Source organism: Cyclopterus lumpus, chromosome 5 (assembly GCF_009769545.1).
Source record: "Cyclopterus lumpus isolate fCycLum1 chromosome 5, fCycLum1.pri, whole genome shotgun sequence".
Lineage (NCBI taxonomy): Eukaryota > Metazoa > Chordata > Actinopteri > Perciformes > Cyclopteridae > Cyclopterus > Cyclopterus lumpus.
The window spans coordinates 2,313,393-2,336,553 of NC_046970.1; the positions used below are offsets into that span (position 1 = coordinate 2,313,393).

Genomic DNA, 23,161 nt, shown 5'->3' on the forward strand with positions numbered 1-23,161 from the left:
ATGATGATGATGATGCTCACGTGGGGGGAGGTCAGTAACACGTGCACTTGCCCACAGGAGGACCCGTGCCTCTCTCTGGCCACCCTGGCGTTTCCGTGTTTCGATGGCCTTTACCTCCCAAAGCAGGAGAGCGTGTTCCTGCATGATGTCAAGGAGGAGCTGGAAGTCTACCTGCAGCAGAGCCGCCGCCAGAGGTGACGTCAGCGTGCACCTGGTGTTACGTCACCGACCGGAAATACGACATGCGATAAGCGCTGTTTTAAACTCCGGTATAGTTTTACCGTGCGTTAAACTTGAGGTCCCGAGCTTTAAACTTTATTTATTTAAACGTTTAAACTCTGAGACATCTGGCACAGAAACCCTGTTTCGTTTGCATATTGTCTTCAGTACTCATGTCATTTATTAAAACATGCTACATGCACTATTATTATTAATTAATACATACAGTAAAATGCTGCAATAACTATTCAAAAGACCAGACCCTCGGACTATTCAACTCGTTATACTCACTCTTTTAATGCCTCACACTAATAAATATATATATATATATATATATATATATATATATATATATATATATATATATATATATATATATATATATATATATATATATACATAATGCTATTTATTACAAAGGACAAAGGGCTTTACAACCTGAAGGTCTCATCCTGTTGGATACACTTTAATTGTTAATAATGGGCCTCATTAATGAGACGCCTGTGATTTATATTATGAATATTATATTAAATCCTCAAAACTAAGTATCTTGAAAATCCGTACAGAAGGAAGTTGCTTTTTAAAGTGTCAAAATAAAAACGTCTTTCTCTGTTGACGTGCCCTCCGTGTCCCCGTCAGCGTGCTCCTGTTCCCACCTCTGCCGAGCAGACTGCGGTACCTGATCCACAGGACCACGGAGGACCTGCCGGAGCTCGCCACCTTCTCAGTCGGGGACAGCTGGTGCCGCAGGGTGGTGGTCTGCCATGCCGAGCTACGGTGCTGAAAACAGACCACATCGTGGCTATTTGATGTACAATTTACCACTTATTATGTGCAGTTTGCCAGTGAAGTATACAAAAATAGTTTATTGTTTTAAATTGCTTTTAAATTCATGGAGAATAAGTTAAGATGAACCTTTCGTGTTTTCCTGTAGGGCTGTGGAAGAGGAAGTCGGTGACTGGGAGGGCAACGACAGCTTCTGTGAACAGCCCCTGAGAAACAGGGAGGAGATGGGTGGCGGCGCCAAGACCAGATCATCCTTCCCGTCGCGAGGCAGAGGACCGAAGAGGCCGGACAAAGCCCTCTACATGCCACGGGCTGCTCGGGAGAGACTCTCCTTCCAGAACTCTCCAGAACCGCCGGGAGACCAAGGGGGTCCCGGTCCAGCCTCAAGTAGCTGCATCGGCAGTTCACGTGACTCTTGTTTCTCTCCCGAAGCGACAGAGGACACCTCCCCCGCGGCCACACGGGAGCAGCTCCTCGGTGCGGCGGACCGCGGCGCCGACAGCTCGGCTCTTTGTCCTCCGGAAGAGAACCGAGCGCTGCCGCTGACCCCCAACGAAGCCGAGCCCCTCGGCTGGCAGCAGACCGTGTCCTGCTTCAAGGACATGACTCTGGAGGAAGACGAGAAGGGAAAGGAAGACGTGTGCACGGACGCAGACGATGTCACTGAAGAGGTACGCCTGCTTTTTCCCCCTTTTCTTACTTAATGTATACGTCTAACGGATATACATATATTAATATGAGCGTCGCCTCGTTGCTCTTGAGGCCGCGTCGTGAACTGTAACTCTTCTCTCTCAGATCAAGGCACATCTGAAAGAGCCGGCGGCCGTTTCCATTCAGCACGTTCACAACGACTACTCCGTTTACGAGAGCGAGCCCGTCCGCCTGGATAAGCTCTGCCACGTGATCGAGATCTACGACTTTCCGCATTGTTTCAAAACGGACGACCTCGTGGACGCGTTCACAGACTACAGGTGTGAGCCGAGGGTTCAGATCCCAAAGCTCTCTACAGATCCTGGGCCTCTGGGTTTACGTTGATTCTCTGTAAATACAGAGTTATGTTAAGATACTTTGACCACATGTCCAATGTGAGCTAATGTAAGATCTGCTGTCTGCTGCAGTGATGGCGGAATGAAGATCGAGTGGGTCGACGACACACACGCCCTGGGGGTTTTCTCCACTGAGACGGCAGGTAGGAGTCCTCACCGCACAATGAATGTAAAAGATGGATGACTCAAAAGATTACACTAACGTAAAAAACAAAATGTCACGTGCAGCAATCCAGGCCCTCTCCATTTGCCATCCTTTGTTGAAGGCAAGAGCGTTGAATGAAGGGAGTAAACAAGCCAAAGGAAAGGCCAACAGACAAGCAGGTAGGGCATCTCATGATCATGCTTCTGTTGTATGAAGTCGATGTGGATCAGATGGTTGTTTTTCTGCGCCGTCTTCCAGAGTTCATCCAGCCGGTGAAGGAGCGTCCTCGGACCGACTCTGCTGTTGCCAGGCGGATGGTGACCCGAGCGCTGGGGATGCAGGGACGAGGCCGAAGGGGCCAGCGCTACTGAAGGGAATCGCACCCACGGCGTATTCAGGTGAACAGACGGCACGCACAGGCACAAAGGGGAGTTTGCTTAAGGGGTTAAATTTAATGTTTTCTTGGTCCAACTTATACCTGCCACAGTGATTTTGCTCAGTAAACTTGGGAAAAGCACATGCAAAACAGTCCGCTGTACTTGAACGTCACATTCTGCAACGCTTTCCTCCGAGGTACCTTTAGAAAGCATTTCTATACACTGAGACGTTATTAAAAAATGTCATCATATAAAATTGGGATCTGCATTCACCAATATTTATTTAAAAAAAAAAATGTAAATGATTTTCCACATTCACCCTCGCACACAACACATCACCAGTCAGGCAGCAAGCGACAAAAAAAAAAAAGATCCTTGAATTGGCTACATTAAAAATAAAGTACATTCACAAAACAATGAAGAGCTGACGGGATGCACAGACCATAACCATGAAAAATGTGTCGACTGGAACGACCAAGAAAAAACAAATTTCAATAAATAAATCATTTTCAAACGCGAGCTCAAGTATGTGGAACATAACATCCTGGTAGAAAAAAAAAGAAAGCGTAATCGCGCTTAATTCTTACAATTTATGACTGACATTTTTTTTTTTTTTTACACATTGCCAGAAACGATGCAGGAAACTAATCCAAGCAAGCAAGCTGTTATCATCCTTTTGTAGAAAGAGGAATACAGTCTTTATATAAAAACAGGAATTGTCAGTTGCTCTGTAGTTATGATCATTATGGGCTGTATTTGTTTTCAGTGTTCGAGTTAAAGTCTTTAAATACCTAATACTGTGAAAGCAAATGCCCATTTATAAAAACTATTTTATTCAACTCTTTGGGGTGAAAATAGTGCAGGACTCAGGTGTGTAGCACCGAGGTGTGTGTGTGTGTGTGTGTGTGTGTGTGTGTGTGTGTAGCACCGGGGTGTGTAGCATTGGTGTGTGTCTGTGTGTGTTTGTGTAGCACCGGGGTGTGTGTGTGTGTGTGTGTGTGTGTGTGTGTGTGTGTGTGTGTGTGTGTGTGTGTGTGTGTGTGTGTGTGTGTGTGTGTGTGTGTGTGTGTGTGTGTGTGTGTGTGTGTGTGTGTGTGTGTGTGTGTGTGTGTGTGTGTGTGTGTGTGTGTGTGTGTGTGTGTGTGTGTGTGTGTGTGTGTGTGTGTGTGTGTGTGTGTGTGTGTGTGTGTGTGTGTGTGTGTGTGTGTAGCACCAGCAAAGGAAACACAACATACAGGTGAAGGTGTCATCTAATGGATTTTGATTCAAAGCTTTTCCCAAACTTTTTGGCTTCGAAAACAACTGTTGGAACAGTCCATTTAATAAATAATTTGGCCACATCTCTCCCATTAATAAGTACCAGGTCATAACCTACATTTCACTGAAAGCAAAGGCACCGCGACACTAAAAGAAAAGTACATGTGTGTGTCCATCTGAATGTGGTTAATAGAGTAAAGCAAGCAGTTCATTTTCTCCTTGAATCAATGTCCGGGGTACCGGCCGAGCCCCGAGCCCAAAACCCATCCAGCGCAGCTCCGAGGAAGCAAACCGGCGTGGCTCCCTCTAGTGGTTGTCCAATAGCGATACATGGGTCCCTAATGTCCGTCTGTCCCGTCTACCTTTGTGAAAGCTGGTTGGTCAGCAGGCCGGGGAGAGACTCCTCTGTGTGTGAACTCAGCGAGCCACCTGCGAAGGCACAAAGGGGGAAACGGTGACGAACACGCAACACCAAAGCTCACGCATCGCATCTGCAATTCATTAACGGGGGAAGTGTCCTCGTAACCAGGCAAAGGTCTACTTTGAAGCATGTTGTATTGCACTGTGAAATGGCATCAACCGGTGTGTTCTCTTTGCTACAGAAAGGTCCAGCAGAGGCCTCCATCGGGCCTCTGGAGGCGGCGCTCTGACGACGAAGAGCACGACTGCCGTCCAGCGCTGTCGGCCTCTCCACTGATTGGTGCAGCAGGCGTGCAAAGGGACTCGCATCCAGCCTCACAGGTGGAGCTGTGAAGCTGAAGCTGACCCCCCTTTTTGGACATTATTGATGTCTGAACTCTGAGTCTGAAGCAAACGGGGAATTCACGTGGAGAACGCTGCAGAATATCTTCGCTCGTTTTGATTTTACTGCATGAAGTCTTGAAACTAAAGTGCGTTTCAGGCGTCTTTTTTTGTTGTTTTATCGATGCAGGATTTTGCGGTTCGGAACATTAATGTTAAATCCCTCCACACATTAACTCTCAGGTTTCGGTTGAAGCTGTAGTTGTAGCCATATTGTGTAACGCAGATTCATTAACTATTGTTTTCCAAAGCCAGCACGGACTCAGTCTTGCAGACAAAGCCAGACGCGATCAATATTTTCTAACGTTTTAGATGATTTTTAAAACTTTGTTTGAATTGTTAACCGGTTACAAGATGTTCTGTTTTTCATATTTATTATTTTCCTCTAAAGAAGTACCTTTTTTTTAGGATTGAAGCAAAGTGTTCGCGTTGTTCCTCACTCAGAGCTGTGAGGCCTTTTGTACCCGTTACTGTATTCAGTAAAGAAAGATTTGAGTGTTTTATGTATAAAAAGTTTCAATAAACAAACGGGTGCAGCCAGAAAGGACAGTTGTGTGTCTCAGTGAAATGAAATGTGCAAAATGTTGATGACCTTAACTTAATGACCTTTTTTAATATGAGGATATTTATATATCGACATCAGGCTAATTTTTGATTTAATATATATTCAGAAACGTGAAATCTCCATATTAAATATGTAGCTTCGTTGTAGTGAGCCCGAGTGCAGGGCGGGCGGTGCTCCTCCTGGGCGAGGCGCTCACCTATACGACAGTTGTACGTCCATATCCTCTGTCCATCGTACCGGGAGCGGCACTTCATGACGTTGTTGGTGTAATCCGATTCTGCGACCTCGTAGTTGGGGTTTATCACGACCTGGGAGAACAAACGGCACAACGTTGGACAAACGTTCTTCCATTTCCAAAGTGCTGCTCGGGACCGAATAATACAGATTTAATGAGTTTTATTGCCGCGACTGATTTTTTTTTAGGAAGATCTGGTCTAGACCAGTGGTTCTCAGATGGGGGTCCCGGAAGACTCCCCCAGGGGCTATGTGAGATTTGTAAAGAATATATTTTAAATTGGCATCCATTTAAAAAGAAAAAAAATGTTATTTAATAAACATTCAATCAAAAATAAGTGGAAGTTCATCAACTGAATTTGATATATTAATGCTTTGTGCTGCTTGGGGGGTACATCACTGAAAACGGCTTCAGAACCACTGGTCCAGAGACATTTAGTGTCTTCCAGACGTCCTTCAACGACCTCTGTACGTCTGAGTAAACTCTAACCCTAACCCAAACACGGCTGCAGACGAGACGGGCTCTCCAGAAGCAGACGTGCCGTTATCTTCCACGTGTAGACCGGTGGGTTGAGTGTGTCGGTGTTTAACCTGGAAGATGTAGTCGCCGGGCTTCAGGTCCGTGATGTCGATCCACTGACAGTCGATGTCGTGCCTGTAGGTGTCCCAGCAGCCCTGCGTGATGCCCTGCGACCCGAAGTTGGCACACGCGTACTTCTTCTGGATACCTGTCGGCGAGCACAGCGGTTTTAGTTTTTACAGTATTCTCCTCTGAGCAGGCGAAGACGAGGGAAGGAGGAGCACTGACCTTCGTCACAGTGAGTGTCCTCCAGACAGAAGCTGGCTTTGTGTCCCTCGGCCACTTTAGTGCCGTTGAGACTCAGCAGGTCGTAGTGGGTGAACACCTCCATGCTGTGGTAATGTCTGGATAGACGAGACCAAAACAATGCATGAACATCCTCTGAGTGCCCATATTTACACTCTCATCCAAACGGCATCCACTGAAGGCCTCGTGGGGATCTCCGGGGGCAGTCAACGTCGGTAATTCATTATTAAAGATTCATTGCACATGATTTCCTTCACCACACCTTCACCCCTCGTGGAGGTCTCACCTGTGACACTCGTGCCAGACCCAGGAGTGGTGCGCCGCCCGCGGCCGGAAGTCAGACTGGCCGTTGTTGTGGATCTGGGAGGAGAAGCGGAGGAGGCGTCGGTAGGAGCTGGAGTCCGCCGTGTCGGCGCTTTCGGAGAGGCAGTGCTCCTCGTGGGCGCACTGCAAGGCGTACATGGGCCGGTCCTCCAGGTAGGTGGTCTGCTCCACGGCCTGGGCACTGAGGACCAGGTCGGGGGCCACTGGGAGGGCGAGATTTAAAGATTAATATTCCTTCCTACTAGTTTTATACACTTCATAACAGCACCGTACAGTATTTATTTTACTAAAGTGCCCAGTAAATCATTTCCACGTGATGGAAGTCTTCCATTAATAAGAGCTTCTTCTCTCACTCTGGGTGCAGGAGACCCCCGCGGCGAAGCGTCCGCCTCCTTTGGGACATTGAACGTGCTTCCCGTGATGGAGACACTGATCCAGAGTCAGCTCGGTTCCGGAACATCGCACTCCGCTCATCAGGACTGCGTCGGCCGAGGAATCTCCCTCCCAGTACCACGTTTCCTGAGGAAAGAGAAGTTTGTTCATACGACCTGGGATTCAACGCCTAAACATCTGGTTTATTACAATATCAAATGCCTCAAAGCGTGACCTCGTCGTAGTCTGGGCCTCTCGTGTAACGAGATCACAGGACAGAGGTTCTGTCTTCGTGCTAAGCTACGCTAACTGGCTGCTGACGCATCTTCTCGTCCGACCAGAAAGTGAATACGTGTGTTTTCCAAAAAGTCAGCTGGTCTCAGACAGATGAAGATGTGTGTGTGTGTGTGTGTGTGTGTGTGTGGGAAACATTATCTTAATTTTCCTCCTGTATTTAAGTTGCAGACATTATCTCAGTTGTCCCGCTAATCAAAGGGTGCATCACACACACATCACACACACACACACGCACACACACACAGTCCTCAGGCCTGACTCATAACAACATGCTGGAGACCGCAAGGAAACCACCTGCGAAAGAAGAAAACTGCTCATGCTTTCCGTCATCTGCGGAGAAAGTGGAGGATTCATGAGAAAGATATTGAGCCGAGGGACGTGGACGTGGGAGTGTTTGCTGGTGGGCTGAGGGGAGAAATGTGTTCATTCTATGAGACGTCTTTTGTAAAAACGTTGAACTGTACCGTACGCAAACAGGAAATGACACGTTTGTGTGTCACTGGAAGTGCATTTTAATGGTCCAAAACTCCCCTGATGTTCTCACACATACTTTCCAGACCTATATCATCGAATATAAATATATAAAGAGCACAAGGGGGGGGGGGTAACTTAACCAGCCTCTCTCCTTATGACATAAAGAAAGCACTGGGGGTGTCCTTCAAAAATAAAGACGTAAACTGTAAGCCAACCAAGGTTTCCCCATCAACCCCGCTGCAGAGTTTAAAGCTCATCTGCGTCTCAGGTTTGACCTCCAGGTCGACCTTCTGCTCCGACGTCGTGTTTTTGAAGTTTCTAGGACAGTTACAAGCGGATTTTGGGCCTCTGGGATTAAAGTGAGAGTTAATGGCATCCACACACACACACACACACACACACACACACACACACACACACAGTGCTGCAAGAGTGGTTTCATCTCATGCATATTATTCATGACTGTAATTCTCATAGCATTTTCAATCTATGAATCCAATCTGATCTCATAACGCGGATATTATTAAGATATTAAAGACACTAAATTATTAACCATGGTACTATAATGTGATCAGCTGAAACAGCAGAGGCCTAAAGTGCAGACAGACCCCACTATGTGTATTTTTCTTTTCCCTTTTACCAATTTAACCTGCTGGTTAAGGTAAATCTATTTTCTGGTGTTACATTTTCTAAGTCTGATCTCAATTCTTGTCACTCCTGTTTTTATGACTTTACGAATGGACGACCAGGGTGAAAAAAAACTGGATAATTTTCCTAATTCCTGTTAATCTATGAAAACAGGTAATAAAAAAAAAGAAAAAAAGTTTTGTGTCGAAATACCCATTTCATCCACTAGAGCCTGAGCTCCCCAATGTTCTAGATAGGACTAAAAGCATCCATGTGTCCCTCCAGGTGAGGTGAATTTCTCCATGCATGTATTGCGTGCTACGAATGAGAGAGTCCTTCCCCCCTTACCTGGAAAGCGTTGCTGGCAAAGCCCAAGCCGAGCTGCCTGCACACCACCATGGCCTCCATGGTGCCCCAGCCGTCGCTGCACACGGCGCCCCACGCCGCGGAGCCGTTCCTCTCGGCCAGAACCTCCACGCGGCCCTCGAACGCGTTGCGGCCGCCGTTTAACCGGAGCTGAGGGACCAAGAGAGAGACAGCTGTGTCCTCCAGTTCTGTTCAGTGTTCACTCGTGTTTCTACACCGGAGAAGGCCCTCACTCTTTTGTTGAAGCCCATGGCGGGGACGTTGCACCTGAGCGCCGCGTCTTCCTCGTGGCTGCAGCCCAGGGCGTCGCGGTTGAAGTAGCACTCGGTGAGGGACTTCTCAAAGCCGGAGCACTCCACCTCGTTCATGTGGACCGGCCCGCTCCCTACGGACACACACACACACACACACACACACACACACACACACACACACAGGCCATTCGGTTGAACTTGTGACGAAGCCCACGGTCACTGAAACAGCTGCAGCATCACGTGCATTACAGGAAAGGATCCTCTTTCTCCTCAACAGCTGATCTTTGGGTGACACAATAGCTTTTTGGAAACACGAGCCTCTCCCTGACAGCATTTGGCCTCGCTGCTCGTGGGAAGATGGTCAGACTTCCCGTTCCCGAGAAGTTACAGGAACCAAACAGTCGGCCGTGTCGAATGAAAATAAGACACTTGAGGCATGTGAAAAAGAAGAATTCTTAATCTTCGTGTAGAGTTTCCATAATAACGCGTGTGAGTACGCCCTCCATGCTGGTTTCCTTCCCACGTGCCGAACAGGAATGTTTCTAGTGACGAGAGCAACAGGACCAACACAGTGCTGCTGTCCTCAGGTCTGACGTACAATACATTAAATGTTGTGTTCATCTAACTTTCCAAATGCCAAACACACTGAAACACAAAATGAGTTTGCGTCCTTTTCGTCAGCCGAACATTTGTGAAAAGTGTTCATTTAAATACAAATCGATGGCATGAGAACGAAGACTAAAAAAAGTACCACTTCAGTTTTATTGGCATTCTTCTTTTGTCCTATTTTCAGAGCTGAGCGTGGAAGAGATTCTGGATCTGGCGGTCAGCTCTTAAAGGGATCCCTCAAACAACCTCGTTACCCTCCAACAAAGAATTCCTCCTCTGGAAGCCAGAAGGAACATTGTGTGCACTCTTGTGTTTTTGGTGTGAGAATCAGGCAGCGAGAGGACGACTAATCCAGTGCACATGTGATTCTCATAAGGCGGTGGCAGATCCATTTCACAGATTCAGGTTCTGGGTCCAGATATAAGCACCAATGAGGCGAATGCATACATTACTAAATGTAGATATAAGCACCAATGAGGCTAATGCATACATTACTAAATGTAGATATAAGCACCAATGAGGCGAATGCATACATTCCTAAATGTAGATATAAGCACCAATGAGGCGAATGCATACATTACTAAATGTAGATATAAGCACCAATGAGGCGAATGCATACATTACTAAATGTAGATATAAGCACCAATGAGGCAAATGCATACATTCCTAAATGTAGATATATGCACCAATGAGGCGAATGCATACATTCCTAAATGTACATATAAGCACCAATGAGGCGAATGCATACATTCCTAAATGTAGATATATGCACCAATGAGGCAAATGTCATTGAATCTAAAAAAAAGCCCACAATAATAATTACACAATTTATTCTAAAGCCCTTACATAACCGGATATTTGAGGCATTGTTTTAAAAATGCTAACAATATTTCAGCTATATCTTTATAATAAAATATGTATATATTTTAATTTATGAAGGGGGTGTATTGAAAAAAGTTGATATATATGAAAATATATTATTTAAATTATTTTGTAATTCTGTCGCGACCCTTCATATAAACGTACCACCACGTACCATACGTTATCGTACGATAACAACAACAGTAATAATTGTTAATAACGATATTAATTGTGAACAATAACAGTAGTGACTGATGTGCAGACCTTGTCCCAGCCGGGCGCCGGTCAAGGCCTCCTTGGCGCTGCCGAAGCCCAGCTCTCGACACACCACGGAGGCGGCTCTTCTGTCCCAGTTGTCGTCGCACACGGTGCCCCACTCCCCGTTCTTCAGCACCTCCACGCGGCCCTCGCCGATCATAGCTCCGCCTCTCAGACGCACCAAGGGTTGCTGCGGAAACAGTGCAGCAAAAACGTAATGAAAATGCTGACGATGAGGAAACAGTCGCGCACAACATCGTAGCCACAAAAGAAACCAAACACACACACAGAAGTGTGTTTATTTTTGTTTATTCACATTAGCACTACGACACCACGTGCACGTCTTTCTTTTGAAAAGAATGATGAATTAATTGAAGAGTCTAAATCCGATGTTATTCCAGATGTGTCACAATCATCTGCAGAGTTCCTGGAGTGTCAAGGAGTCTGATATCTTTTTTGTTATAGTGGTTCTCCCATAGAGGACGACTCACTCTCAACAGACTATTGTTATAATTGGAAACCCTTTTCTTCCACACATCTGATTCTGATCAGTGGCAAAAATCCCCCAAATCCAGTGCAATTATTGACTCTAACTGCCCTCCTTTGCATGACATGCCTGCATTCACACAGTAATGCATCTATAAATCATTAATAAAGTTTTATGTGACCCATGTGGCCCATGTGACCCATGTGACCCATGTGACCCATGTGACCTACCTCAACCCGGTAGGCCTTCCTGTAGCCGGCACTGACGCTGGGGGCGAAGGCCCGTCCGGGCACACAGCTGATCACGACGGGCATGCCTTGCTCACAGGTGCTGTTGCCCTTCAGCTCGACCTCTGTGCCCAACTTGCAGTCTGACAGGTCGGCCTCGTTGCCCGTGCAGTTGACGGAGAAACCCCAGTAGTTCTTCTTACGCCGGTTGGCCAGCAGCCTGAGAAAGGAACGATGCGACGAAACATTAACCGTTACTGAACGCGTAGAAAGAGTGTCGTAATCCTTTATGTTAAACAACACTTTTCAGTTTGTGCCAAAACCTGCAGACGTGGAACCGGATTCTTGTTGTTATTTCATGTTAGCGATGCTGTTGTTTTTTTATAAAAGTGGTTTCTGACATCAAACACTTCATAATCTAACGCTGAGCCACATTCCAGTCTCGAGATTCAGATGTGCAGAGAGACGGCGACGAAGAGCCTTCAGATGAGTCATAAATAGTCGGATTCCTTCGGCACCATCTGCAGCACATGGAACATTTAGACCGTAAACTCACTTTTCACCAAAATATGAAGGAGCTGTTTTACGGGTTATGGAACAACCACCACAGAACTGATGATCGTAGTGAGGGCACCGTAACGCTCTCATAACCTCCAATACTTTGATGGGAGTCATCAACGAAGGGCCGTCGACCTGGAAGCAGGTCCGGGTCTGGGAAGAAGCCGACCGGGTAATGAAACCAGCAAGAGCTTAATTAACGGCCTTTTGGCTCTTCTCGGTGTCCAGATGCTGAAAACAGGATGTAGCTCAAAGTCGGGTTTGAACAAGTGATGATTTGATTGAGAGTTTTCATTTTGCTGGACCGAGCTGTCCTCTGTTCCAGTTAAAAAGACAGATCGAATGTGACCTTTCACCTCTGGAAAAAGACCACACACGTTAAAACCCACACAGGCTTTGTGAGCTTAAGAGATCAACAACAAACTAAGTGCCCATTGCTGGTTTAATGTGCTCTATATCTCCCTTCAGTTAGAAGGCCTCCGTATTTAGGGTGAGCATTAAATCAGATGAGACCACGTCAACCAACACCATACAAGTAGAACTGGTTTTAATAAAAGTCATCTGCTTAGACGTCATCTTACTGGATTATAACCAGAAGCATCCGTTTGCATATCAAGGTGAAGACTTGAGCACATGTCTCTGGTCTTAGCTGTGGTTGGACTGGCAGTTGGACTGGGACCAACACTGACTGTCTGTGCACGATGAATAGATTACAGATGAATACATGAACTCATGCACACACAAAGTTCACGGAAGACCAAACAAATAAAGACATGTTCTTATGAGAGGGCAGGTTTCATTTCTAAAACGTTTGATTTTGGGGTTTCAAACCTCAGGCGGAGCTGTTAAAGAGAGAAACGTGGCGTTCTCATTTCATGCAGTTACAAGATCACAAGATCCGTAAACATCTGTTTAGTTTTGAACTTCAGTTCCCATGTTAGCAGATACCAAATTATAAGCTTAACAATTATAATAGCTGGTTTTGTGTAAGGCTACAAATTGACATTTTGCTTCAAGGGAAACAATTAAATGCAGCCAGAAGAGCCAGAAGAGCCAAAAGAGCTAGAAGAGCCAGAAGAGTCAAAAGAGCTAGAAGAGCCAGGAGAGCTAGAAGAGCTAGAAGAGCCAGAAGAGCCAGAAGAGCCAAAAGAGCCAGAAGAGCTAGAAGAGCCAGAAGAGCCAGAAGAGTCAAAAGAGCCAGAAGAGCTAGAAGAGCCAGAAGAGCCAGAAGCGCCAAAAGAGCCAGAAGAGCCAAAAGAGCCAAAAGAGCCAAAAGAGCCAGAAGAGCCAGAAGAGCCAAAAGAGCTAGAAGAGCCAGAAGTGCCAAAAGAGCTAGAAGAGCTAGAAGAGCCAAACGAGCCAGAGGAGCCAGAAGAGCCAGAAGAGCCAAAAGAGACCTAGAAGAGCCAGAAGAGCTAGAAGAGCTAGACGAGCCAGAAGAGCCAAAAGAGCTAGAAGAGCTAGAAGAGCTAGAAGAGCCAGAAGAGCCAGAAGAGCCAGAAGAGCCAGAAGAGCTAGAAGAGCTAGACGAGCCAGAAGAGCTAGAAGAGCCAGAAGAGCTAGAAGAGCTAGAAGAGCTAGAAGAGCCAGAAGAGCTAGAAGAGCTAGAAGAGCCAGAAGAGCCAGAAGAGCCAGAAGAGCCAACAGATCCAACTGTTTCACATCCATCCTCCTCCTCTAAAACTTCCTCTGGCAATGTTTGGCTTCTTGTCAAGAATCTCCAGACTGAAGTGTTTAGTCTCAGAGTGGAACACGGCTGACGGGTTGAGTGATGACCAGTGTAAACCAGCGTGGTTATGCAACATTTGCTACGCAGTTTGCTATGATTAAACATTCCTAAACAAATCAACAGCACCAGGGAATGCAATATTCTGAACATTACGAGTGTTTAATTACACATGTAGCGCTACTATATTCCCACAATCAGAACCGTAATTAACTCAATTAAAAGCTGAACGTTCATGTAGGAGTTCAACTCCCGGGCAGACTTTCATAATGTTTAATTGGCCCCTATCTCGCTGCCGGCCTCCGCCTCCATTACTCACTTGTAGGGTCGGGCATTGAAGCGTTTCTCCGTGGGGAAGCCGTACATGCCGCAGATGACCCTGCTGTTGGTCTGCGTCCACTCCTCGTTGCAGATCTGTCTCCACTTGCCGCCGTCTTTCACCTCCAGAAAGCCCTCCGTGATGGGAATCCTCTTCCTCTGAGAGTAAGTGGCCCTGATCCTCACATCCTCCACCTGCACCGTCACACCCTGAGGAGCAGCAGAGGGAATGTTTCATCACCGCAACGCAATGTGCAGCTCGAAGGAGACTCAGAGTGTGCCGTTACTCTACAGGTACTTTGATTGTCATGCATTCATATTAACTTGACCTTCTTTAGCCATGCTCGCTGTATGTACGGTCACATTAATGATACCCAGAGGATACACCCCCATGACTTTGGGCGATCCGTGGACGAAGTGTCAAGGACAAGTTTGAAACCCCCTTGAATTAGAGCACACACAGTGTACTCTGGACTTTGCATGTGCTGTTCCACTTGATATATCGTAAACACGGCCTCTGAGTCATACGGGAAGAACGCATTGGGAGGGTTGCAAAAAGGGGTTCTGAGACAAATAAAACAAATCCCACTGGGGGGCTTTTTCTTTAGGGACTGCACACACCGTGCAGTATGCTGGAAAATACTGTAAGTCAAGTGGAAACATCTGAAGATTAAATCTTTGTCAGAACCTGTTAAGTGTTGCCGAGAGGCCCGAGCCCATTGGATGAATGTGCGGAATTTTTCTTTCCATCTTTTTTTTGCGTAAAAAAGGGAGATAGAGGGCCACATACATCAAACATGACAGCACAGTCAAAGACAGCTAACAATGTTTCTACTGTCTCTGAAAAACAAAGGTTAGCTGAAAAGTCCCTGGATATTCACATATGAAGTGTAATCCCTGCCTGTGAGCCAAGAACCTGAAATGAACCGCAGCACCAGAGGAAAAACCTTTTGGGTCTCTGTACATCTGTCACGCGTCTCTTCATAGACTTCAGGAAACAGAGAGCAATGATAGGAGAAGTGAAAACAGAAATGTTTTATTCTTATTAAGATTTTGAAGAGGGGCTAAAGACAGAAGCAACTGACTGAGGTCAGGTCGCTAACAAGCCAGCTGGTATCGTGTATCCTGAAGACCCCTAAATCAGGAAGGAATGGTAACCTTTGACCTCTGGGGCTTAATAAGAAAACAGCCATTGCTCATTTCCCCCTCCTCCTGCCAAGTTCTGCAGGGTCCTGGCTGGGTTGGAGTTTGCACTGTGACAAAGCTCTGAGCTGCTCAGCGGTATGCAAATGCTGATCGCAGTCATTTCGTAATGGCCCCACAACTAACATCCAGGCACGTCTCCCAGAAATATCAAACGTTTGCCCGCAGCGTGGTTTCCTGACGTGGCGTCAGCCCGGGGGAATGTTCAAGGCTGCAGGGTCTCTCAACTCTGGAGACTGGAAACGCAGGCGGAGCCACGGTTGCTTCTACAGCAGCCCCAGTCCTCCCACTGACCGCAGTGGTTGGAGCGGGTGAAAACCACTCCTCCGTGAAGAGATTCCTGCCGGCCGTGGCATGACTCAGTGTTTTCCGTCGGTGGGACGGAGAGGACACGTGATCGTGATCAGGGAGCCGGTGTTCTCGATTTAAAACCTTACAAAACAACAACGTGAAGCTACGTTAAAACGTGTAACAACATAAAGCAGAGTCCTGGTGACCCGGCAGACCAACTCCCCAGACAGGACCGGGGGTACGAGGTGAGCGTGGAGCGGCACTGAGATGGGTCCAGTGTTGCGTTTGGCTCAGAGAGGAAACTGTCCGTCTGAACGAGTGAGACTAAAGAGAAGAGGACGGATATCCACAGCTGGGACCTGTCCAGGCATTCATCCGCCAAAAACACCAGACCACCAGACATAAACTCAGCATTATCTGGTTTGGCTGAGGCCCAAATCTACAGACTGCCCTCTCGTTGAGTAGTCTTTGTGGAACAACTCAGGGAAATAACCATACATTGCAAATAACACGTCGGAATGTCATAATCAAATATGAACATCTGGACTGAATACATGGAAAGATCTTCAGATTTGAGAGAAAACTGAATATGCCAACTCGCACCTCTAAAGTTCACGAGTTCACGAATCGACACGTAATATTTTGTGCAGGTCACACTGATGTTAATTGTCCATTTTCTATGAGGGTGCGTCTTTCCAACTGGAGAGCAGACTTGTTTTTCCGCCCGTCGGCATGCAGATGTGTGAACATGAGACGGGGGTCTAGCCGGTGTCTGACTGACGCTCCCACCGCTGTGCTTTTCTTCTGCTTCACTCAGCCCTCCGGCCACGCTGCACGTTGATCTGCACGTGCCTCCCGACACCAGCAGCCCACCTCCACCTCCACCCAACCCCGCCCCACCTTACACAACATATATGAATGATAATCGCTCCCCAGTTTAGATGAAAAAGCAGGAGAACAGCGAGGTTCTTTCAAATTACTTTCCCATCTGCCCCACCCCACTGGCCCCAAGTCTGCCTGGCTGACTTGAATGAGGAAGTGTGTGTGTGTGTGTGTGTGTGTTTGCATCTGGAATATCTATCAGTGAGCGTACTGCTCCCATCATGGCAATGAAAAGGAAAAGAATCATTTGATGGCACAAACACACAGCTCATCTCAAACGGGTCTTAAGAGTCAATATTTCATGAATTAAATCTTAGGACCTGGTTAGCTTGAAAACAGCATCTCTGGAAATATTCTAGTTGTTATGGGAAGCTACATTCCTCCTGGGTGTAGCTTGGCTTAAATAGAAGCACTCTACTCAACTTTGTATAACACTCTGTGTATTACGTGTGTGTGTGTGTGTGTGTGTGAGTGTGTGTGTGTGTCTTCCCACTGTTTCCCGATTGTCATTTCCTTCACCTGCCCTCAGCCCCTCCCCTGTCACCAACTCTTCTGCTGGGGTGGTAATTTATGCTTCAAGTTTTCTGCATTATAATAACATTTCTCATTGCAGAACGAAACTTGAATATACTTAAATATACACATTAATTCCCATGAACTGACACCGAATGGTACGGTAAACCATTAAGTGCAGGTATGAACAATACAAGTGGAGGAGGTGCACTGCCAGGCCACAGGGTGATCCAGCTGCTGAACATCGATTTGTCTGCTCCTCGATCCACAAACGAGAAGCTGGCTTCAGCACACACACCAACCTTTTCTCCCCTTGATCACTCTCCTCCTCACAAGCCTCTCGCTCATGTTGGAGGCGAATGCAGCTCGGGTTTCCTTTTCGTTGCACAGCAGCGCATGAGAGGAACTGGCATTCCTTAAAGTGGATGTCGTCACGCCTGATGAAGAGGAGCAACCGCTGCCCTGTTTAGATGTGAAATGAATCAAAAGGCTTTGGAGTGCCGCATTCTGTTATTACAACTGTCTTCTGACGTCTCGGTGTTGATTCTGGATCCAAGTGTTTGGTTGGAGTGAACAAGGCTGTGTTGAGCAGCTGCAGCTGCTTGCAGCGCTGATTTATTTTTCTCATCCCTTCAGGAAGAAGATGAACTAATCTAGACTTGTTCATAACAATGTGCGAGGTTCTGCAAGCACAAGTGTGATCAATCTGTAAATTGCTTATTTGACCCCACCATTGGTTTGTGAAAAATAAAAAAGTCACAAATGAGAGTGTTTTTTCTTAAGATTAAGCAACAGTGGAAACAAGGGACGCCGTATTGTGCAACGCACACTTTTTGGAAAGCACACAGAGTAAAGAACATCCTTGAATGACTCCTATCAAAAGCAACCATGAGCTTATAATTATCCTTAAATGACACATCATCCTCTCTCATAAACATCTAACATATACAGACTGAAACTTCAGGCATGCCGTCGTCAAGGAGACGCATTCAGCAAAGCTCCTGCAGACTCTGATGACACGTGCAGCGCAGCATTCACACGTGAACAACAACCTGGCAGAGTTGTTTGAAAAGAACAGATGATAAACAGAGTTTCCTGCCATCAAAATGTTTGGTTCTGTGGACAAATGTCTTCCCCTCGCTGTGACTGAAAGAGCAAACCAATGCATGCTCATAAATAAAGCAACGGGTGATCTCAACGGTCTCAAGTTAAAATAACTAACATTATTCATGTCAATGATTCAGTCGGCCAGGAACGCATGTTCTGATGTTGCATAACTAGATGACAAAAGCTGCAATGGGAAGAGGCTTTTGTCTCAGGAGGACAGCATTGAAGACATTACAAGGTGATTGGGAGGAAATGCTTGCCCCATCTGACCCCGAGCGGTGTCTCGTTATTGGACGAACACCATGTTCGAACACAAGGTGGTTCATAAGTGTACCTGAAGCAGAACACCTTAGGCCGGAGATCAATGATCAATGATCAATGATCGACTTTGTAATCGTATCATCTAATCTACGGCCGTATGTCTCAGGTGAGGAGAGGAGCGGAGCCCTTTATCACCGGTCCTGTTCGTGACTTTCACGGACAGGATATCTAGGCGCAGCTTGGGGGGTGGAGAAAGTCAGGTTTGGGGGTCTCGGGGTCTCGGGATCCCCTCTCTGCTGTTTACAGATGATGTTGTCCTGTTGGCCTCCTCGGACCGTGACCTCCGGCATTCACTGAGGCGTTTTTTTTCATTCAGCAGTGTGTGAAGCGGCGTGGGATGAGAGTCAGCACTTCCACCGGTGGATTGCTCCCTCCAGGTGGGGACAGAGTGCCCACCCCAAGAGAAGGAGTTCAAGTATCTCGGGGTCTTGTTCACGAGTGAGGGTACGATGGAGCGAGAGATCGACAGGCGGATCGGTTGCGGCTGCAGCAGTAAAACAGGCTCTGTACCGGTCCGTCTTGGTGCAGAGGGAGCTGAGCCGGAAGACAAAGCTCTCAATTTACCGGGCGGTCTACGCTCCGACCCTCACCTACGGTCACGAACTCTGGGTCTTGACGGAAAGAACGAGGTCTCGGATAAAAGCGTCCAAGATGAGTTTCCTCCGCAGGGAGGGCCGGGCTCAGCCTTAGAGATAAGGTAAGGAGCTCGGACATCAGGAGGGAACTTGGGGTCGAGCCGCTACTCCTTCACGTCGAAAGGAGTCAGCTGAGGTGGTTCGGGCATCTAATTCGGATGCCTCCTGGACATTAGAGGTTTTCCGGGCACGTCCAACTAGTAGGAGACCCCGGGGAAGACCCAGGACACGCTGGAGGGATGATATCTCCAAGCTGGCCTGGGAACGCCTCGGGATCCCCCAGAATGAGCAGGAAATTGTTGCGGGTGAGAGGAAAGCCTCGGTCGGCCTAGTGGGCCTGCTGCCACCGAGGCCCGAGCCCGGATAAGCGTCTGATAAAAGATGGATGGATGGAATATGTAAATGCTAATACCTTCATATTATTTCTGCTCATGGGGCACCACGTCTTTGTTTGCAACTCACGCCAGTCGAAGCGTCTGTTTCCATTAATGACAGACTGGTGTTTTGAGGAGATAATTATTAGTGGTCCAAGCTGAACAGTATTATCTTCACATATTCCCATAAACTGTAGCCTCGCGATGTGTCCGTCATAAAAACAAAATGATTGCAGTTTGAAGCCGCTTCGTGACCTTTCCTTGCCTGTAAACTCAAATTCCAAATCTTTCCCTCAAATCATATCAGCATGAACAGACACATCTTTGACACTAAAGGTTAGGACAGTGCAGACAGTTCCCTGAAAAGCTACACTCTTCACATCTCAAACATATAAAGATGCATCATCTTGAAAGTTGGACAGCATTCACACGGAAGCAAAATTACCAAGTTCTCCGCCCTGTTAGCAATGACCTCTACATGCACAGTGGCACGCTCTTGGTTCGGGTGTTAACTTTGAGCACAGAATGTCAATTCATACTGTGAATAAACAGATTGAAGGAACAGCGCTGCCCATTGCTGACGTCAGCTGAAGAATGCTTAAAGAGGTGTAGCTACACCTTTTCCCATTCCTCTCCCCTGTGACTTGAAAGGCTGCAGCCAGACCAAGGAAATGTTTACAGGGTGGGGGACTGTATAACACCCTGAGACCCGAAATATAGACAACAAACAGGCAACAAGTGGGGGCTGCTTTCATACACTGCCTGTATAAAGAAGACTATAGTGAATAGAGTTCAGTAGTCTGTGAATAGAGAGTTCCATTTCTTCTGTTCCTCCATTCCAATGACTCAACTGGGCATGAGAAAGAGACACAAGCATTTCAGATGTTGGCGTGTTGCCTTTACTGAACCCAGTAAAAAACACAGTCACTATTCTTTCTGCTGGAGAGAGTCTGGCAACACAGTCAAATCTCTAACCCAACTGCATACGCCTATGCAGCTATAATGTGTGAAAGCATCAACTTCTAAGCTGCCAAAAAAAATAGAAAAAAATGAAAATTATTTAAACCATCAACAAATACAATAATACAATCAAGGTGACCTAATTAAATAACCGTCATTAAATGAATTGACAATAACAGTCAAAATGGTGGTTTACACTGTTGGTTTTACCTGTTTACTTTGTGTACTGTTCCTTTAAGAAATGCAGCAGCCAGCGTTACTGTTTACTTTGTGTACTGTTCCTTTAAGAAATGCAGCAGCCAGCGTTACTGTTTACTTTTTGTACTGTACCTTTAAGAAATGCAGCAGCCAGCGTTACTGTTTACTTTGTGTACTGTTCCTTTAAGAAATGCAGCAGCCAGCGTTACTGTTTACTTTTTGTACTGTACCTTTAAGAAATGCAGCAGCCAGCGTTACTGTTTACTTTTTGTACTGTACCTTTAAGAAATGCAGCAGCCAGCGTTACTGTTTACTTTTTGTACTGTACCTTTAAGAAATGCAGCAGCCAGCGTTACTGTTTACTTTGTGTACTGTTCCTTTAAGAAATGCAGCAGCCAGCGTTACTGTTTACTTTTGTACTGTACCTTTAAGCAATGCCGTTAACTGTACCTTTAGAAATGCAGCAGCCAGCGTTACTGTTTACTTTGTGTACTGTTCCTTTAAGAAATGCAGCATCCAGTGCCACAGCGCCACTTGCTGGAGAGAGAGGAAAAATAGAGCGAGCGAACCGTAGATCACGAGAGATGAGCGAAAGAGCGGTAGAAGAGAAATTAGTAAAGAAAGAAGTTAAGAGGGTAACCTTTAATTTTACATATGAGGAAAATGTTATGTTGCTGCTGTATTTATCACGGGTCAAATTAGTTTTCTATGTCCTTGTTTTTCAAGCTTGGTGTGGAGCCAAAACGTCCAGTAGCTAAACTGAGACTGTTGAATATGTTCATATCGTGTAGCGTGTGCATTGAACTGAGAAGCTACATGCAACAGGCATGCTCAAGGTTAGCCTCGTTAGCATGGTTCGGTTTTAGAGTGAGGTTCAGATAGTTAATCTGTATTCAGGCGCTAGTTCTACTCAAGTACTTTGTTTTGTGATGGAATATGTAAGATTAAAATATCGGTATGTGTATTGTTGTACAACAGGCCAGATCGCTTGGCATTGGGAAGCCGGGAAATGAAGATGGCGAGTCACCCATCGGAGAAATCAAGCGCTTCCGCCAGACCGACCGACGCACCGTGGATAAGGATTCATCCACCTGGATAGGCAGGACTGAAGCTTCCCGTATTTAACTCATTTGAACGTGTAAAAGGCTTCACGAGAGGACTTTTTACACACCAAGTTGTGAAATTTAGTTATCATGTATTGTGTATCCATCCGTGGGAGTTTTGGATCTTGATTCTATATTAAGTTGTATTTTATTTTCCATTGAATTTGTCCCAACACCAGCAATGCACATGCGTTGTAATGTCTAAACTTAATTCACTGGTTAAGTCAATTAATGAGAAGTTAGGTAAACTGTTAAATAGGCCCAACTATGATAAAATGAGAACTGAGTCGACTAAAAGAGACACGAGAAACTAAATAACAACTTAAAGGAATCAAAGTAGAACGATTTCTCTTGAGCTCAAATAAGTTTAAATCAAACCAAAGTGACATAAAACGGGGAGAGATATTTATTTTCTGAGAATTTTGGTATTTATTTTGGATGTTTTCAAGGGATTTAACTGCAAACATTCCTCTGTGTGTATGTGATTTGGTACCAATGCGTACGTCTATATTCTGTACAGAAATAAGTCGGCCGTTGGTCTGTTACTTCTAATTTTAACTGGTTTTGAACGCCTCTGCCGAACCGAGTATCTGTTCTTAGCTTTCTGCAAATATAAGGAAGTGTTACATTCATCAGTCTGGTTTTAACAACGTCTTGCTGAAGTAATCCCTCTGTCCTCTTCCCTCCCTCCCTTTCTCCGGTCACGTCCACAAACCCACGCTGACTTTCCATCCGGCACAAAGGCGTTCTCTGCAGACAGACAGGATGGTCTTCCCCCTCCATGAGTCATCTGCAGAGTGGGGGTCTGGTGGGACAGACTGATGGGAGCCTGGCAAAGTCATTAGTGCTCAACATGACCGTGCTGACTCGTGGATTACTTCACTGGCTTCCTGTCGTCGTAGATATGACAACGCTCATGGAATGACTGCCGTCTCATTTTGTCTGGACGTACAGACGTAGTACTCATTATTTTGACGACATGACTCTATTCATGCAGAGTGCAAAGTACTGACCGCTTAGCCTCGTTATCATGTCTTTACAAAGTGGACGTGGTTCATCACTAAAGGAGATGAATCGTTACAGAATATTTACACTCTTCCAGCTGTAACTCATAGCTAGCTCACTTAACTGACTGAAGCAACATGACCAAGCTAATATATTTACCAAGAGTGGAGAGCAAAAGAGGTTATGGTATGTGGTCGATGCATCTGACCTGACACTTAATTCATATTCTGTAATATTCTTAAATTTCATCTTGGGGGGAAAAAACACCACAACACCTCCATTAAGGAACGATTTGGCCAGTACCATTAGACTAAATGACCAAACACCATTGGTGAGGCTGGTTTGTGTATTTCCTCCTGAAACTGTTACAGTGATAGATTTACAAATACAGACGCAAGTAGATTTGTTTTCTTTTGTTACGGCCGTGCGTTTTAATTTGTATCATGGTAACCTCCAGCAATCTGAAGACATTGCTGCTCTTCTTAATCATCTCCAGACAGAAGACACTGCAGTCAATGCAATGATTCGTCAGTCTGAAAAGCTGGATACTGTTTT

The 23,161-nt window shown here is 46.0% G+C and overlaps 2 protein-coding genes across 2 annotated transcripts in view; one reads left to right on the top strand and one right to left on the bottom strand.

Moving 5' to 3' along the window:
• Positions 1-5,175, top strand: r3hcc1 (R3H domain and coiled-coil containing 1). Its single transcript, XM_034532051.1, has 8 exons — positions 1-194; positions 859-996; positions 1,154-1,676; positions 1,801-1,976; positions 2,124-2,194; positions 2,280-2,375; positions 2,455-2,594; positions 4,433-5,175. Exons 1-7 carry the CDS (start codon positions 1-3, stop codon positions 2,565-2,567), a joined length of 1,311 nt encoding a protein of 436 aa, XP_034387942.1. The 3' UTR covers positions 2,568-2,594; positions 4,433-5,175.
• Positions 3,775-23,161, bottom strand: part of loxl2a (lysyl oxidase-like 2a) — a 26,354-nt gene continuing 6,967 nt past the window's right edge. The window contains exons 4-14 of the mRNA XM_034533314.1: positions 14,016-14,224; positions 11,416-11,632; positions 10,705-10,888; positions 8,950-9,101; positions 8,699-8,866; positions 6,934-7,099; positions 6,543-6,783; positions 6,239-6,354; positions 6,022-6,158; positions 5,393-5,504; positions 3,775-4,259 (exon numbers count right to left, since the gene is read on the bottom strand). Of these exons, the coding sequence (XP_034389205.1) occupies positions 4,189-4,259; positions 5,393-5,504; positions 6,022-6,158; positions 6,239-6,354; positions 6,543-6,783; positions 6,934-7,099; positions 8,699-8,866; positions 8,950-9,101; positions 10,705-10,888; positions 11,416-11,632; positions 14,016-14,224 (1,773 nt within the window). The 3' untranslated portion in view covers positions 3,775-4,188. The remainder of the gene's footprint in view (positions 4,260-5,392; positions 5,505-6,021; positions 6,159-6,238; positions 6,355-6,542; positions 6,784-6,933; positions 7,100-8,698; positions 8,867-8,949; positions 9,102-10,704; positions 10,889-11,415; positions 11,633-14,015; positions 14,225-23,161) is intronic.